The 18,468-nt window shown below is 39.0% G+C and overlaps 1 protein-coding gene across 5 annotated transcripts in view; it reads left to right on the forward strand.

The window, feature by feature from the left end:
* Positions 1–18,139, forward strand: part of MYNN (myoneurin) — a 19,964-nt gene extending 1,825 nt beyond the window's left edge. For 2 of the 5 annotated variants that reach the window (XM_004383445.2, XM_023737891.1), the window contains exons 2-8: positions 29–325; positions 7,126–7,919; positions 8,698–8,857; positions 10,715–10,893; positions 12,270–12,353; positions 13,392–13,478; positions 17,291–18,139. In XM_004383445.2, coding sequence (XP_004383502.1) covers positions 29–325; positions 7,126–7,919; positions 8,698–8,857; positions 10,715–10,893; positions 12,270–12,353; positions 13,392–13,478; positions 17,291–17,553 — 1,864 coding nt within the window. In that variant the 3' untranslated portion in view covers positions 17,554–18,139. The remainder of the gene's footprint in view (positions 1–28; positions 326–7,125; positions 7,920–8,697; positions 8,858–10,714; positions 10,894–12,269; positions 12,354–13,391; positions 13,479–17,290) is intronic. The other 3 variants (XM_023737892.1, XM_023737893.1, XM_023737890.1) reach the window with 3 other exon arrangements.
* Positions 18,140–18,468: the final 329 nt, after the last annotated feature.

Raw genomic sequence — 18,468 nt, forward strand, 5'->3', positions numbered from 1 at the left:
TTTTTTTTTTTTTTTTTTTGTCTTTTAGAACAAGGGTAAAATTCCATTCTGATAACAAAATGCAGTATTCCCACCACTGTGAGCACCTTTTAGAAAGACTGAACAAACAACGGGAAGCAGGCTTTCTTTGTGACTGCACTATAGTGATTGGGGAATTCCAATTTAAAGCTCATAGGAATGTGCTTGCCTCCTTTAGTGAGTATTTTGGTGCGATCTACAGAAGCACTTCTGAGAACAATGTCTTTCTTGATCAGAGTCAGGTGAAGGCAGATGGATTTCAGAAACTGTTGGAGTTTATCTACACAGGAACTTTAAATCTTGACAGGTTAAGTATGCATTTTATTTTCGGTTATAAAGTCTAGTCAATAATCTTTAGAGTTATAGTCGTTTTTTTTTTTTTCTAGTCTGTCTCTGAACTCAGTCTTCGAATATTGACACATATGGTTTTTTTAAATAAAGAAGTCAGTGTCACAGATTTAGAATGAACAGAAAACGTAGCATTTTATAAACATGAGAAGCACAAGTGTTAATGAGATTAAAACTTTGTTTCTGATGCATTTGATTTACCTACTGAACGAAGTTCATGATTTCAGTTATGTAAACTTGAAGATTGAGCACAGTGAATTCTGAGTTCCAGTTTCCCACTGGTTTTTGGTCTTTATATTCCTCTTTTTGCTCTTTGTACCTTACCTCTTAAGGTGATTGGGATGAGGGAGTGTAGATGGGGGTGGGGAAGAAAGGAAGAACCTCTGCTCAATTAATCATACTTCCATGTCCATCCCTAAATAGCAATGTGTAGAGTCTGTTTCTAATCTTGATTCTGGAAAGCAACTCATTGAAGCATAAATGGCAGTTACTCCTTCTGTTACCTCTGTAAAACTCGCAGTACTGATGCTTAAGTCAGATCTGAGGTGCTAGAGTGATTAATGCTATCACTGCACTAACAAGCAGGTTCTGAGGAATCTTATAATGCAGGCACTGTGTGTCTCCCTTAGATAATGAACTATTTAATTAGATTAATTGCAATACATCTACTAGTTGTGGGGGAAAAAGTGGAGGGAATAAAAGAGAAACCACTCAAATTAACCCTGCTGCCTTTCCTCCATTTCTTACGATATTGTAAACATAAAAGTGGAGTTCTCATTATCTTCTGCTGTAAAAAGATTATTCCACTTGCTGTCAAGTTGATTCTGTCTCATGGCAAGCCCATGTGTATCAGAGTAGAACTGCTTTGTAGGGTTTTGAATGGCTAATTTTTCAGAAGTTGATCACCAGGCCCTTCCAAGGTGCCTCTGGGTGGGCTTGAACCTCTAGCCTTTTGGTTAGCAGCAAGTGTGTTAAGCATTTGCACCACCCACGCACTCCAAAGAAGGATTATGGGCTTTGGAATTAGATTTTGCCTGTCAGTCACTATATCTCCTTGAGCAAGATGCAACCCCTCTCTGGGCCTCAGTTTCCCTATCTGTAAAAATGAGATGGTAATAAGTACCTTGGTGTTACTGTGAAAATTAAATAAGAATTTACTTGAAGGAGGGGGAACAGTTACAGATATTTCCTAGATATAACCAAACACCTTGTGGGATTGATTCACTGGGTTTGAAGGTTTAGGACCATAGTCTTGGGGGACAACTCAGTCAGTTCGCATAACATTGTTCGTAAAGATACTGTTCTACATCTTACTGGTATCTGGGGTCTTAAGAGGTTGTGAGTGGCCATCTAAGATACAACTGTTGATCTGTACTCATCTGGAGCAAAAGAGAAGGAAACCAAAGACTCAAAGAAGAAACTAGTCTGTAGGACTAATAGCCCACACGAACCCACGCGCCCCGCTGTCCTCGGACCCCTCAGGACCCGGCCGCGGAAACAGGGTCGACCAGCATAGCAATAGGCGGTGGAACCCAACTCTGTGTGTCTCTGAAACTGCAGGCTTAGGTTTTCTTTATTTGATTTTTTGTTTTTTTCCCTCTCCGAGGCTCGAGGTCGACCAGATATCTCTCTTGGGCTCTCGCTCCCACCTCTTCCAGCGAAGCTGTGGCTTCGCTGGGTCCTGTGACTGAGTCTGCCATTCTGGATCCCTCCTTCATGATGCGGTGCAGTGTTTGTTGTGTTTGTTGTTTTAACTTAGCTGTGGTGTGGTGTGTGTTGTTGTGGTGGTGCGGTGTGCATGGCCCTGTCTATCCCAAAACCAGAAGAACTAGATGGTGCCCAGCTACTGCTAACTACTGTTGTGACCAGAGACACAATAGATGGTCCCAGATAGAATGGGAAAAAATGTAGGATAAACCTCTAATTCCTAAAAAGGCAAGACTTACTGGACTGGTAGAGACTAGAGGATTGCCTGAGACTTATCACCCAGAGATACCCTTTAGACTTGGAACTGAAGCCATTCCCGAAGGTCACCTTTCAGCCAAATAATAGATTGGCTTATAAACTAAGCGGTATCACCCATGAGTACTGTGTTCTTCTGAATAATCATCTGTATGAGACTAAATGGTCAATATTTACCCTCAGGCAAAGATGAGAAGATTGGGCTGGAAGGACAGGGAAGCTAGATTAATGAAAACAACAACCAGAATGGACATAATGAGAATGCTGACACATTGAGAAAAATGTAACCAATGTCACTTGACAATATGTTTAGAAATTGTTAAATGAGTACTTAATTTGCTGTATAAACGTTCACCAAAAATAAAATAAAAGGGAAAAAAAGTTTACTTGAAAGCCTACCTCCCAGTGAACATTAGATTCTTTCCTTTAGTTTCTCTGCTCCTCCCTCTCCCTTTAATTCCATGTTTTTTGATAAAATTTTGAAAAGAAAAAGCAAAAAGAAAAGGGAACACCTGGAATTTTGCCACACCCTGATAACTTTATTAACATTTTGATATATATTCTTTCAGGCTTTTCCAAATGATCTGTAGAGATACAGTAAAACCTGTGAAATCCAGAGTCTGTGTAAGGCGGAAACCTGCTAGAGAAGGAAAACTCAAATATTTTCCACTGATAGAGAGCGATAGAAAAGAGGTACGACTGTACCCTGACAAAGGTGGAAGACTTGCAAGACCTGGAAAAACAAGGCCGTCCAGTCGAGTTCCAGCTCTCACAGGTTTCACTGTATATGCATGCACATGTTAAGCAAATGTGTACATTCCTTTTACATTTCAGTTTACCATGGAAGTGTACTTTTTTTAAAAAAGGTGTAATCAGGACTCTCCTTAATCCTTTTTTAAAAAATTGTGCTTTAGCTGAAGGTTTACAGAGCAAATTATTTTCCTATTCAATAGTTTATACACAAATTGTTCTGTGACATTGGTTGCAGTCCCCGCAAGGTGTCAGCACTCTCCCGTTACCACCTGAGTTCTCCATTTCCATTCGTCTGTTTTTCGTGCCCCTTCCTATCTTCTCATCTTTGCTTTTGGGCATATATTGTCCTTTTGGTCTCATATAGATGATTGTTCTAAGGAGAATTTTCCTCACGTGTGTTATTGCTTGTTTATAGGCCTGTCAGTTAATTCATTGAAGGTGATCTCCAGGGATGGTTCAGTTCCAAGTTAGAAGGGTATCTAAGGGCTATAGTCTTGGAGGGTTCTCCAGTTTCTCTCAGATCACTAAATCTGTTCTTTTTTATGAATTTGAATTTTGTTCTTCATATTTTTCCCCCTACTCTAACCGAGACCTTCTATTGTGATCCAGGTCGGAGCGGTTGGTAGTGTTAACTGGGCACCATCTAGTTCTTCTGGTCTCAAGCTGGTAGAGGCTGTGGTTCCTGTGGTCCATTAGTACTTTGGACTAATTGTTTCCTTGAGTCTTTGGTTTTCTTCACTCTCCTTTGCTCCATACAGAAAGAGACCAGTAGTTTTATCTTAGATGGCAGCTCTTTTGCTTGATCCTTTTGAAAAGAAAACATTCATGCTACTTTGAAATTTTGATATAATGAAATCCTAATATGAGTCAGTTCTGTAAGTTGATTAAAGGAATAGTGAAGTGTTATAGATTAATCTCAAATGATGAATTATTTAAATTTACTTAATAGTTAACTATGCGGATTCCTCTGATTTAAGAATTTAGAATACTTAATATAAAAGAATGTGGCTGGGTGGCACAAATGGTAAAGCACTTGACTACTAGGTGAAAGTTGGCGGTTCAGACCCACTCAGAGGTACCTCGGAAGTCAGGCCTGATAATCTGTCTGAAAAGTCACAGCCTTGGAAACAGTGTGGAGCAGTTAAACTCTGCACATATGGGGTTGCTGTGAGATAGCAGTTAACAACAATAACGATATAAAGTAACCACAAAGTCAATGAATTTTGGTTGAACTTCAATTTAGTTATTTCTGTTTCTCAATTGACTATGCCAGAATGAATCTTTTTGGATTGATTTGAACACACTGCTGAGCACCTTTTTTGAGACTTTATGCAGAGAAACTGAAGAAGAGGCATATATTTTGTTCAATCTTTTTGGTACATATTTTTCCTGGCCCAGGGAGAACTGTAAGAGAAGACTTATACCAAAGTAGAAAACCTGTACAGCTAAATTATTAAGAAAACCAGCAGAATAGTAGGGAATTAAGTGGATTCAGTAGCCAGATTTCCTTGATCAAATCTTGATTCTAATACACTGTGATCTTGGACAAGTTATTTAATTTCTTTGAACCCCTGCATCTTCATTTGTATGTAAAATAGGGGTTATAATAGATTTCATAGGCATGTTTTGAGAATTAAATGAGCTAGTCATATAAAGCATTTACTCACATACCTGGCAATTTATAATTAAATGACCTTCATGACTGTTCAAAAGATGAAAGCAAGTTTGCTTTTCATCTGTGCTTGTAAACAGAAGTACCAGATCAATTATTGAGGTAAACAAATGCTGATAGCTTCTCTTAACTGACAGATTGCAGGCTGGTCTATCAAACAGATGAATGATTTTTACAAATTATTGTTTCAGTGCTGAACAATTAGTATGTGACTTAATGCTAGTTTATGTTAGTCTTAAAGGCTACCTGATTGTCAGGGGCACATTAGCCAATAGGCAAGGTAAGCATGGTGCTTACCTTGCTTACCAGATCATCTGCAGTGAACAGTTTCACGTCTTTTTCACCACATCAAAGATTCCGCTTCTAGGTATGGTTGACATCTCTTTCCCAACCTCACAGCACCTTCCTACAGAATCAAAGCCTCTTTTCGAATTTACAGTCGCTGAGGGTGAGTTACCCAGTAAGCAAGGTAAGCACAATGAAACCCATGTGAAATTGTGCACTACAGATTAGTAAGTAAGCACAAGTAAGCCCGCACTTACCTTGCTTACTGGCTAGTCCGCCCCTGCTGATTGTGTTATCTGATTGGTGGTTCATTTTATGGAGCACTAAGCACAATTAAATTGGGGCCTTGGTGGCGCAGTGGTTGAGAACTGTGGTGTGCTACGGCTGCTAACCAAAAGGTCGGCAGTTTGAATCCACCGGCCGCTCCTGGAAACCCTTTGGAGCAATTCTACTCTGTCCTATAGGGTTGCTGTTAGTTGGAGTCAACTCAGTGGCAGTAGGTCGGCAGTTGTTAGGCACAATTAAAGCACTCGACTGCTAACCAAAACGGCAGTTCTAACACACCAGCTGCTCCACAGAAGAAAGATGTGACAGTCTGCTTCCATGGAGATTCACAACTTTGGAAACCCTATGGGGCAGTCCTGCTCTGTCCTGTAGGGTCGCTGTGAGTTGGAAATGACTCACTGACAGTGGATTTGGAAGCACAATTATAGTTTAGGACCAAAAGATCTACTTAAGTTTAGTAAGTGGTGGAGTAAATTTGCTTTTTATCCCAGTAGTATCTCTCAGATACCTTTTTAATAGATTATGTAATAAAATCAGTAAAAATGCTTAAGAATAAACAATGTTTTTGGAGGGTGATATATACATGCAAAAATATTTTGTATAAAAGGTAAATAAAATTGTGTTTATATTTGGGGCATTCATGCTATTTTTATCAAATAGAGAGTTGATGATTCTGTATTCCAAAATTATAGCCAAAGGCCATAAAAAGAATATTTTAGGTAACATTTTCTTAACTGTGGGGAAAGACCCAATTTGCAAACAGATTGTGTTGCAGAAGTTATTTGTAATATGTTTAGGAACTTGAGATGCGTTTTCCCAGAGAGTAAAATGTTTTCTAAGTTGGCGATCAGGTTTCCAAACTAGCCTGTAGGTCTGTTTAATTTGTAATGAGTTGGAAAATAGTTATGTTTATAATAAAAGACAATTTATAAAAAGCCATTGTAATGCTAAATTAGGTAAAGGAAGCATACAGCAGGTCTGTAGTGGAGCCTGAGATTATGCATTTCTAACACACTACCTGGTGATGCTGATGCTGCGGTTCATGGACTGTCTTTGAGGAACAAAGTTTTGGAATGTGCTGAGCCCTCTCTGGGGCCCTGGTGGCTCAGTGGTTAAGCGTTTGGCTCCACTATAGGCCTACTGAATCAGAACCTGCATTTTAACAAGATCCTGGGGTGGATTCACATGCACTGTAGAATTTGAGAAGTACAGTTCAGGCCCCCCAGAGGGGAGCGGAGGAAGGTAGTGAGAAGCCATTTTTATCAGACTCTTGTTACCAATCCAGAAAAGTTGACTGCTCTCTGAAGAGGTCTCAGGGTGAATGGGAGGAGGCAGTAAGTTACCAACAGCTGTTTTCATGTCTAAGTACTTTTAAAACAACCAGAAAATTTAACATTTTATTTTTCTCCATTGGAGCCATGGTGGCATAGTGGTTAAGAGCTACGACTGCTAACCATACAGCTGGTAGTTCGAATCCACCAGCCAGACCTTGGAAACCCTATGGGGCAGTTCTGCTCTGTCCTAAAGGGTCGCTATGAGTTGGAATTGACTTGACGGCAATGGGTTTTTATGGGTAGTGGTCAATAGGTAGCCCTGAATAGCCATCATTTTTCATCTTTTCAAGTTCTGTAAGATTGGAGGTTCTTTAATGAATTAATTTTGTACATTCTCTTATTTATGCATTTTTTAGCATTCTGTTTCATTATAGGTTTTTAAAAGGCATTGAAGTATATGTGCAGCTCTGTTTCGGAAACAGTTTTTCTTTGATCAGAATATTGTCATTTAGCCTTGTTTCCTTACAGTTGGAATGTTAAAGAAATTCATCAGGCTGCTGACTATCTCAAAGTGGAAGAGGTGGTCACTAAATGTAAAGTAAAGATGGAAGATTTTGCTTTTATTGCTAATCCCTCTTCTACAGAGATATCTAGTATTACTGGAAACATTGAATTGAATCAACAGACTTGTCTCCTTACTCTACGAGATTATAACAATCGGGAGAAATCTGAAGGATCTACAGATTTAGTTCAGGCAAATCCTAAACCAGGAGCTTTGGGAAGGAAGTCGTCTCAAACTAAAAAGAAGAAGAAGGCTTTCAACTCCCAGAAAACAGAACAGAATAAAACAGTGCAATATTCCAGTGACATTTTAGAGAATGCATCTGTTGAACTATTCCTAGATGCAAATAAGTTGTCCACATCTATAACAGAACAAGTTTCACAAAGAAATGATAGTTCAGAGCTTGAGTTGACATCAGTTGTGGAAAATACTTTTCCGGCACAAGATACTGTGCAGACTGTCACTGTGAAACGGAAACGTGGAAAATCCCAGCCAAACTGTGCTCTGAAAGAACACTCTATGTCTAATATAGCCAGCATCAAGAATCCTTATGAGCTGGAGAGCTCTGGGGAAGAGCTGGATCAAAGATATTCCAAGGCCAAGCCAATGTGTAACACGTGTGGGAAAGTGTTTTCAGAAGCTAGCAGCTTGAGAAGGCACATGAGAATACATAAAGGAGTCAAACCTTATGTCTGCCACTTGTGTGGGAAGGCATTTACCCAGTGTAACCAGCTGAAAACACATGTAAGAACGCATACAGGTAAGACTGGTTTGTGGGGATATGTAATTGCTTTTAATACTATGATTGCAATAATATTTTTTTATAGCAAGCATATTACTCTTGCAAATGTTGACTGCTTGTGCCCTAAATTTAGTATATTCTTAAATTCATAAAAGTATTTAGTAGGGTAGACAGCTGAAAATTTCTCTTACCAAGTATTTTAGTGGCTTTTTTTTTGGCACTTAGTATTTTATTGTAACTGATGAAGTCCCAGTGCATGAGCTCTTTATACCTTTTTCCTTCACAGTTAAAATAAGCATGAACTTGGTTCTAGTTTGCTGAGTATTTAACAAAGATACCAAAACTGATGGAAAGTGTTACAGCTCAGGCCAATTCTGAGATTCTGCCAAGACTTCTTGTCACCTGCTTCCTTGACCTTGCCAATTTCTGAACTCGTTAGAATTACGCATACATTCCTTCCTCAGCTTCTACACGTACCTTTATTTTGCAGATCCTTTTTCTCATGGTAAAGTGTGAGCGCTCATTGGTACCTTTGTTACTTTTTAAGATACAATATCTATTTTTCTCACTGATCATCTGTCACCATTATGAGTTGAAAACCACTAATTTCTTTTAACTCTCCAGGTGTTTTCAGTGGTGAATCTGGAAAAAGAGATCCTATTTGCTTTTACTTCTACCAGTTAACATTTTCTGATTACCAAAACTAGTAGTATTGATGAACTGTTTTGAAAGCTTATATGGCTTCAGTAAACAAAGTAGTATTTCCTTCTAATTCTAAATTTTATTTTTCCTTTAGGTGAGAAGCCATACAAATGTGAATTATGTGATAAAGGGTTTGCTCAGAAATGCCAGCTAGTCTTCCATAGCCGCATGCATCACGGTGAGGAAAAACCCTACAAATGTGATGTGTGCAATTTACAATTTGCAACTTCTAGCAATCTCAAGATTCATGCAAGGTAAAAAAAAAAAAAAAAAAAAAAGGCGATTGATCTTTTAGTTTGTTGTTCACCATCATTTTATGAATAGACTGCTGGATTAGAACTCAGGACAGTACAATTCTAATTATGATTCCACCACAGAATATTATTAGCATATTCAAGGGACTATAAAGAAACTGTGGTGGGTGGGAGGGAAGTTAGTCATCGGGAAAGAGTACTAGGAGATAAGACCAGAATAATGATAGGGCATCCAGATGGTATAATGTTTTGTAGGTCATTGTAAAGCTTTTACTGTTGAGATTGAGAGATGATATGAACTTGCTTGCATTTTAAGAGGATTACTCTGGCTGCTATATTAGGAAAAGACTAGGGTTGCAAGAGTGGAAGCAGGGCGACCAGTTAGGAAGCTGTAGGTAAAACCCAAGTGAGAGTGATGTTGGCTCAGGCCAGGGTAGTAGCAGTGGAAGAAGTAAGAAGTCGGATTCTGAATATATTTTAAAGGTAGAGCTGACAGAGTTTGCTGATAAATTAGATGTGGGGTATGAAAGAAAGAAGAGTTAGTGGTGTTTTGAGATTTTGGGCCTGACCACCTGAGATAATGGAGTTGCCATTAACTGAGATGGAGAAGGTTTTCGGGTAGAGCAACTGAACAGGGAAAGGTCAGTTCAGTTCTCAACATGTTAAATTTGAGATGACTAGTAGACATCTAAGTGGAGATGTACGATAGATAATTAGATGTCTAAGTTTAGAGTTCAGAGGACTGGCTTGAGCTGAAGATACAAATGTGGAAGTCATCAGCATTTAGATGGTATGTAAAGCCGTAACACTGAGTAAGATCACACAGAGAGTGAACATAGCTAGAAAAGAGAAAAAAAAAAACTGAGTCCTGAGTCACTCTTAAGAGTTCCAGGAGATAGGAGAGAACCAGCAGAGGCCACTGGGAAGGAATAGCCATTATAGGAAGAAAACCAGGAAAGCAGGCTGTCTTGGAATTCAAGTGCAAGAAATGATTCCAGAAAGGAGTGATCACCCATGCCAAATTCTGCTGATAGGGAGGTGAGGACTGAGAACTAACTATTTAGCAAAGCGGGAGGTCAGCAATGTTCTTGACAAAAGAAGCATTGGTAGAGAAGAGGTTAGTAGAGAAGAAATGGAAGTAGAACATTTGGAGACTCAAGGAGTTTTTAGTAAAGGGGAGCAGAGAAATGGAAGAGCAGATGGGGTCGGGGTTTTTTTTGTTTTTAAAGATAGGAAAAACTGTCAGTATTGTATGCTGTGATCCAGTGTGGTGGGAAAAATGGAAGTTGTAGGATGGGAAATGGCCAGGGTGATATTGAGTAGGCAAGAGGGAATAGGCTTTCTAGTGTACAAGTGAAAGTGGCTAGTTTCAGATGAACTGTTACTCTCATAGTTCACAAGAAAGAAGCCAAACCATATAAGTACAGATCCTAGTAGGTGAATAGTTGCGATAGTGGAAATTTTCTCCCAATTGCTTAAATTTTTCTAAGTAGGAAGCAAGGACATCAACTGAGGGTGAATGCTGGAGGTTTGAGGAAAGTTTCAAAGAGTGGAGAGTGAATGGACTAGTGAGAATAATTGCTGGGCAGTATTAGAGGCTCAGCTGACAATCATGGAAAGATGATGGTAAAACTTTTTGAATGGCTCCCAAAATAACGTTTTGATAATAACCGGAACATTTATTTTTGGCAGTGTTTACACTGAAACAACTGCCAATTTTAAATGTATATTGTTAGTCTGTTAAGATGAATGAAATAAAATACTATATAAGAAATTGTACTAAAAAAGATTGTGTGCAAAGATTGACCCCAAAATTGTTCTACTCACCAGCCTATAACTTTGCTTGTTTACTAATAGGAAGCATAGTGGAGAGAAGCCATATGTCTGTGATAGGTGTGGACAGAGATTTGCCCAAGCCAGCACACTGACCTATCATGTTCGTAGGCATACTGGAGAAAAGCCTTATGTGTGTGATACCTGTGGGAAGGCATTTGCTGTCTCTAGTTCTCTTATCACTCATTCTCGAAAGCATACAGGTAAGAGTTTGACACAGAGAGACTGCTTCAAAGAAGGAAAGGTGTTGTAGATAAAAGAAAAAGGGAACTAAATTAGGTCTTTACAGAAAGTAGTTTTTTGACTTTGTATTTAGATATCTGTATTTGTACCTCTAGAAAGCTTTGTATTCTAGGAGCTTTGTAATTTTATGATTTTCATATAAATATTAGATATATGAAAACTGGCTTATCTTCTAGAATAATACAAGATGGGTGAATTTTTTTTTTATCATGCAACTTATACACATTAAAATCAGTGAGATAATTTTGACAACCTATAAACTTGAGCTGAGACGTGTTTATGACCTTAGAAAGGTTTCTTAGTCTTTTGAAGCTGCATTTCTTGTGGATAAAATTACGGAGTAGTTAGGGGTGAAGAGGTCGGTTTGGGTAGAACGTTCATTTTATAACCTCTTAGACATTCTGAGGTTTGAAAATATTGTAAACAGATCCTTCAAATGCAAGCTCTCAGTTTTGAAGCACACTTTATTGTTCAAAGATTTTCGGTTTTCGTAGGATACATTTTTTTAATGGAATCTTTCCTAAATGCCTTTATTTCTCTTTAATATATAGGGAGAACTAAAATATGAGTTGATACATGTACATTTTTTTCTAATCATATAAAAGTCAGTCTCCTTGTCCAACCTATCTTTGTTAGAAGGGACATTTGCAGAAGTAAGGCTTTATTATATGAAAAGCTTCAGGTTACATGAACAGTATAAAGTAATATTTATTTAAGTTGGATTACTGAAAATACCTCTAAAAAACAATTTAAAGAGATTCTAATTGAAATACAGTCATGTGCTGCATAACATCCATTCGGGCAACGTCTGACTACATATATGTCCGTGGGGCAGTGTGCCATCCTCCAGGGGATGCCCACAGTGTGACTTGGCAGCAAGCCACCCTGCCCCACCCCCAGCCACAAGAACAGGCACCCCTGCCACTGGGAGGAGTAGGGCCCAAGCCTGCTCTTGAGTACCCAAGGTCAGCAGGCATCACGGGGCCCAGCCTGGGAGGGGAGCCAAGTCACCAAGACTGCTCCCCTGCTGCCACGGCTGGCGCCCAGAGCCTCCCCACCATGACCTTCACGAGGCTGCAGGGCCACGTGCCGGGCAGGACCTGGCCATCTGGCCGCGTGCTTACCTGAGGCATCCTCAGCAGGAGTTCCCTGGGCCCCATGCCACATAGCAGCCCCTGGGCCCCACAGACCCAGGTGTTCACACAATGTCCTGTTTCACAGAACGTATCATGGATGTTAAGCGATGCATAACTGTACTATTTTAGAACAGTTTTACTTTATTTGTAATTAATATTATATTGGTATGGTACACCACTATCTTTTATTTTCCATCTAGGTGAAAAACCATACATATGTGGTATTTGTGGGAAAAGTTTTATTTCCTCAGGAGAGCTCAACAAACACTTTCGATCCCATACAGGTCTGTGTTTAGGGAGAACGTATTATTTTTTGTTCTCTCTAATTTCTTTTTATGTAAACCTTGACTTTTAAACCATTGTGGACTATGTGGTATCTAGTCAGACTCTACTGATAGCAGTATTTTAATGTATAAGTATCAATTTTTTATTTCCTTATTTCATTTTTTTTTAGTTGTTTGGAGTGTGAATTAAGTTTAGTCAAGAGTTGTGTAGATTTTCCAGGAAATATGCCAGATAATCAGTAGTTTTGAATGACTTGGATTAAATTGCACAGATATACCAAGAAATGAAAAGGAGTAGATAGTACCAAGTTAACATCAGATTTTCTTTTTAAACAGTGTTTAGTACACAAGTTTTAAGAGTAAATTTTAGTATCAATATAATTATTGTAAAAAGTAGTCTGTAAGTAGTATAAAGAAAATACTGAATGTAAAAACATTTTGGAAAATGCCACTTTAAAAATGTACTGTTTTGACTTCTTTTTAAAAAGTATTTCTCATAATTCATGTCTAGGATAGTTTGAGCACCTAGTAGAGTTTTAATAAGTAAATTTATTTACAGTTCTCTTAGTTCACGGTATAAAGTATTGAACAGTTCTTAACTTCAAAAGAATTATAATTTTGTAGCATTTTATGCTGTCAGTACTTTTTAAGGGTTTTCTGATGTATAAACTATCTGAGAGCAGAAACCGTGTTAATTTTTTTTTTCTTAGTTGTACCTCTTAGCCAGGGACTGGCATATAATTGACATTCACTAAATGTTTGATAGAAATAAAAGAGTAAGTTTTTTTTTAGCTTGCAAATAAATTTCTGTTAATGAAAATGTTCACTTTTCCCTGAAATGGGGATGCTTTATAAAGGAGTGCCTGTGTATATATGATTTTTCATTTTATATTAGAACCAAATGATTAAAATTATAATTTCAAACCAGTATTAAGCAGTATAATAATTTTTGCCTTGTGTTCATAAACACTGATATTTTTGTCATAACTGGAAGCTTCTAAAATACTGAGATCTTAAACTTTTTAACTTGTTTTTCAGGAGAAAGACCATTTATCTGTGAATTATGTGGAAATTCTTACACAGATATTAAAAATTTAAAGAAGCACAAAACAAAAGTCCATTCTGGTAAATGCCTATATTTTTAAAAAATTTGGTGCTCTCATGTTTAAAGAGTGTGCTATTCCTTAAACAGTTAAGGTTGAGATGTAGATTGTAACAGTTTAAACCAGGAATCTTAATAGATATACATATAAGAAGAAAGTAGTTTTACAGTTTGCAAAAAAGTTCACTCTAGATTTGTTTTCATATTGAGCTTCTAATAAAGCATACTTAAAATATTTCCTCCTTTAAAATTTGAATTTATAATCCATTTCAGCATGAACAAATACATAATAAGCTATGTATCACTGTTCCCCATACTAGAGTCTGAGTAACCAAGGGTTTACTGTAGTAATTGTGAGGAAAGGCTCATCATGAACACTAGCCCAGAAATGTATAGGAGGAAGCAGGGAAAACAGGTATCCCCAAATTGTTAAAATATATATAAATAGAAGGACAAACTATTGCTTAAAATGAATTCTTGAAAATGTTTCACTGTGCTCACCATTTTATTCTGCCACAATTAGAAACAAAACACTAAGCTCCTTTAATGTGTAAAGGGCTGCTCATAAGGATTAAGCTAGAAACATCTGAAAACTGCAGTAAGTCATTAACTCAACGTTTATTAAATGCCTATAAAGTACGCATAACTGCAGGGAATATGAAGTTGAACAAGGCGTAGGCTTAGCCCTTAAAAAGATTACAACCTGATGTAGGAGACCAGAAATACAAATAAATAGCTGTAATTGTAAAAGAAAATGAAGTGTATAATAAGAGGCACAAAAAGTGCTGATGAAGAAAAATATTAATTCCTTCTGAGGTGGTGTCTTAGTCATCTAGTGGTGCTATAACAGAAATACCACAAGTGGATGGTTTTAACGAAGAGAAGTTTATTTCCTCACAGTTAAAGTAGGCTAAAAGTCCAAATTCAGGGCGTCAGCTCCAGGGAAAGGCATTTCCTCTCTGTCGGCCTTCTCTTCAGTGCTCCCCCGGACTAGGAGCTTCTCTGCGCAGGGACCCCGGTCCAAAGGACGCGCTCTGCTCCCAGCACTGCTTTCTTGATGGTATGAGGTCCCCCTCTTCTCTCTGCTCACTCCTGTCTTTTATATCTCAAGAGATTGCCTCAGGACACAATCCAGTCTTATAAATTGAGTCCTGCCTCACTAACACAACTGCCGCCCATCCTCCTTCATTAACATCATAGAGGCCGGATTTACAACATACAGGAAAATCACACAGTACCAGGAATCATGGCCCAGCCAAACTGATACACATTTTGGGGGGACATAATTCAATCCATGACATTCCACCCTTTGGCCCTCAGAAAATCATATCCTTGGAACATGCAAAACATATTTTCTCCATTATATCAGCCAAAATCTTAACTCCAAGTCCAAAATCCAAAAATTCCTCTTCATCTGTGAAACCTAGAATACAAGTTAACTGCTTCCAAAGGTACAATGGCAGAACAGGCACAAGCTAGACATTTCCATTACAAATGGGAGAAACTGAAGGGAAAGAAGGGATAACAGGCACCAAGCAAGTCAGCAGAACACATTACATTAGCCCTCAAGGCTTTGAAAATAATCTTCTGTTCTCTGAGACAATTTACACAGTAGCCCTGCCCTTCAGACTCTAGGTGTTGGCCAGTCTCTGGATTCTGACTGGAGGCCCATCAGTTCTGGGCTTCAGCTCCACCTTCCAGGCCCACTGGGACAGCAACTCTGCTCCCTTGGCTTTAGGCGCAGGATTCTCCCAGTCCATCTGAGTGGCGACTCCACCCTTAGAAGCACCAGGGGCCATGGCTCCACCCTTTGAAACCCCTGAGGTGATGGCCGTACCTTTTGAGACTGAGGCAGCTTGGCTTCTTGTGTCCCTTGTCTCTTCAGCTTCTGCTTCTGTTTCCTGTGGCCTCTTGGCCCTCAGGCCTCACGCCCGCATCTGCCCTGCTGGGGCAAGTGTTCAAAGCTAGGTAGCGCCAACAATAAGTGTGCCCGGAGGCACCCCACTCCGCCAGAAGCCTCCTGCACACAGGCACTCAGCTCTCGCTCCGTGGGTCGGCAAGCCTAGCTCCACGGATAAGTGCCCAGAGGCACCCCACTCTGCCAGGAAGCCTCCTGCGCACAGGCACTCAGCTCTCTCACTTCCGTGGGTTGGCTTTAGCACCATCTTGCACTGGTCTGGTTCTGCTGATGTTGGTTCTCTGCCACTGCCGCTCCTTTGCCACTGTAAGTTCTCTGCCACTGCCATTCCTCTGCTGCTGCTGGTCTTCTGTTAGAGCAGCATCCCACTCTCTGGGTACCAAATTCTGTCTTAGTCATCTAGTGCGGCTATAACAGAAGTACCACAAGTGGATGGTTTTAACGAAGAGAAGTTTATTTCCTCACAGTTAAAGTAGGCTAGAAGTCCAAATTCAGGGCATCAGCTCCAGGGGAAGGCTATTTCTCTGTCGGCCTTCTTCTCTTCAGTGTTCCCCCAGACTAGGAGCTTCTCTGCGCAGGGACCCCGGTCCAAAGGACGCGCTCTGCTCCCAACACTGCTTTCTTGATGGTATGAGGTCCCCCTCTTCTCTCTGCTCACTTCTGTCTTTTATATCTCAAGAGATTGTCTCAGGACACAATCCAATCTTGCAGATTGAGTCCTGCCTCACTAACACAACTGCCACCCATCCTCCTTCTTTAACATCATAGAGGCAGGATTTACAACATATAGGAAAATCACATAGTACCAGGAATCATGGCCCAGCCAAACTGATAACACGCATTTTTGGGGGGACATAATTCAATCCATGACAGATGGGTCTTGGAAAAGGTTAAAATTTAGAGGGACTGTGAAGCATGGCTCAGAAGCTGGCTATGGGAAAAGGAGGGTGTGTTCTAGGTAGAAAGAACCTTGTGAGGACAGTCACTGGGACAAGAAAGTGCAGGCTGTATTCTTGGCTGGTCAAACTGTAGGGTAGTTGACAAGAATACACAGAATTATATGTGCAGTTTTCTCTAGGATGTGTGCTGTCAAGTCAATTCCAACTCATAGCGACCCTATAGGACAGAGTAGAACTCCACGGGATTTACAAGGCTGTAATCTTTACAGAAGCAGACTGCCACATCTTTCATCCTGCAGAGCAGCTGGTGGGTTCAAATTGCAGATCTTTTGGTTAGCAGCCAAGTGCTTTATCCACTGTGCCACCAGGGCTCCTTCTAACTAGGATAGTGAGAATGAGATAATATCAACCCTTGGCAGGGACCAAAGCATGTTAAAGCTGGTGGAAAATTTGGAGGCAAAAAGGGGTAAAATTTCTTATTTCTGTCAGTGTAAAAATTACTCCCTTGATTAGAGCAGCATTTCTCTCCCCTGAATATATGCAAGTACCATACCTCTGAACTTGAACTCACAGAATAGTATAAACTACTCAATGTATTCAGTGAACAAATAGAGTAGTTATTATGTATATAGGTCTGTTAGGCACTTTAAAGTCTAGTTGAGGATTCAAGGCATACCTGAGTAAAATATTGAGTAGCAGTAAAAGGGATGTCACAAGGCTATATGTGAAAAAATAACATATGCATGGTTAAATAGATAATTAACAGCTCACCCTGGTCTAGAATGATTAAGACCATTTTTATAATGAAGTGAGTGCTTGAGCCTAGCTGTGAGGGGTCAGATTAGATTTGTATAGATAACAAGGACAAATCAGCATAAAAGAAACAACTTTAGTGAAAAAGGAGTGGAGGTAGGAATGCAAATTCTGGGAACTGTAGATTAGTCCGCTGCTGGTGGGGGGAGGGCTGTTTCCTTTTTTAAAGATAGTGTAATTTTTTCCCCCCTTCTTCCCATTTCAGGTGCAGACAAAACTCTAGATTCCAGTGCAGAGGATCATACTTTGAGTGAACAAGATTCCATACAGAAAAGTCCTTTTTCAGAAACTATGGATGTGAAGCCTTCTGATATGACTTTACCACTAGCTCTTCCACTTGGGACTGAGGACCACCACATGCTTCTGCCTGTCACAGATAATCAGTCTCCTACATCAGATACATTGTTGAGGTCAGCTGTGAATGGTTATTCAGAACCACAGTTGATATTTTTACAACAGTTATACTGACTTTGTGAGGAGTATGGAATTGCTAAGATATCTCTGATAGTAAATATAAACATCTCTGATTAGGTGAATATATTCATCTTAAATTACCATTCATTTGATTTGTGACCATTATTTTTCATTCACTGAAGTAAAAGCACCTGATGCTGCATCATTACTGTGCAATGTTTGTTTTGATTTTTGGCTTTTATGTCTAGACTATACACATAGCTTTTTTAGAAATGAATTATGCTACAATAGCACTATTTTGAGATGGAGAAGTTTTATTTTCTTTTAAAGCTGTCTTAATTCCATTTTTATTTTGCATTTTAGAATTATCCTTCATTTTTTGAAGTAAAATCCATTAGTTTATATGATTGAGTTTTTTTTTTAATTGTGGTAAAAATACATACAAGAAAATATGTGCCATTTCAACATCTTTTACACGTACAGTTCAGTGACACTGATTACATTCATCATGCTATGCAGCCATCACCGTGTTTCCAGATTTTTTCATCACCCTTAACAGAAGCTCATTGCTCCTTAAATGATTCAGTTTTGACCTGTAGAGCTTTTGTTATTTTCCTCCCCTCAAAATTTAAGCAAAATCCACAATAATATCAGCCCAAGAGTGTTGCTATTTATAAGCCCCATTGGCCAGTACATAAATTGTGGGGTGATGGGGGGATAAAATTTCTTATTTCTGCATAAGAAAACTTAGGTACTAACAAGAATTGTGGTCTTTCTCAATTAATATATTTCGTTGGAGGTAACTATTCTAAGAAAACAAATATTTCTCTTAAAAGCTAGAAAATTATATAAATTTTTGTTCATTTAAAACTCAGTATTCTGGAGTAAACCAATGGTAGTAGTTTCGGTTTGAGTTAATTGAGGCTCTGTTTTCAAAATGAATTTTAAATAGGTATTTAGTGTTCTTGT

This window comes from Trichechus manatus, unplaced genomic scaffold, assembly GCF_000243295.1.
Source record: "Trichechus manatus latirostris isolate Lorelei unplaced genomic scaffold, TriManLat1.0 scaffold00110, whole genome shotgun sequence".
Taxonomy (NCBI): Eukaryota; Metazoa; Chordata; class Mammalia; order Sirenia; family Trichechidae; genus Trichechus; species Trichechus manatus.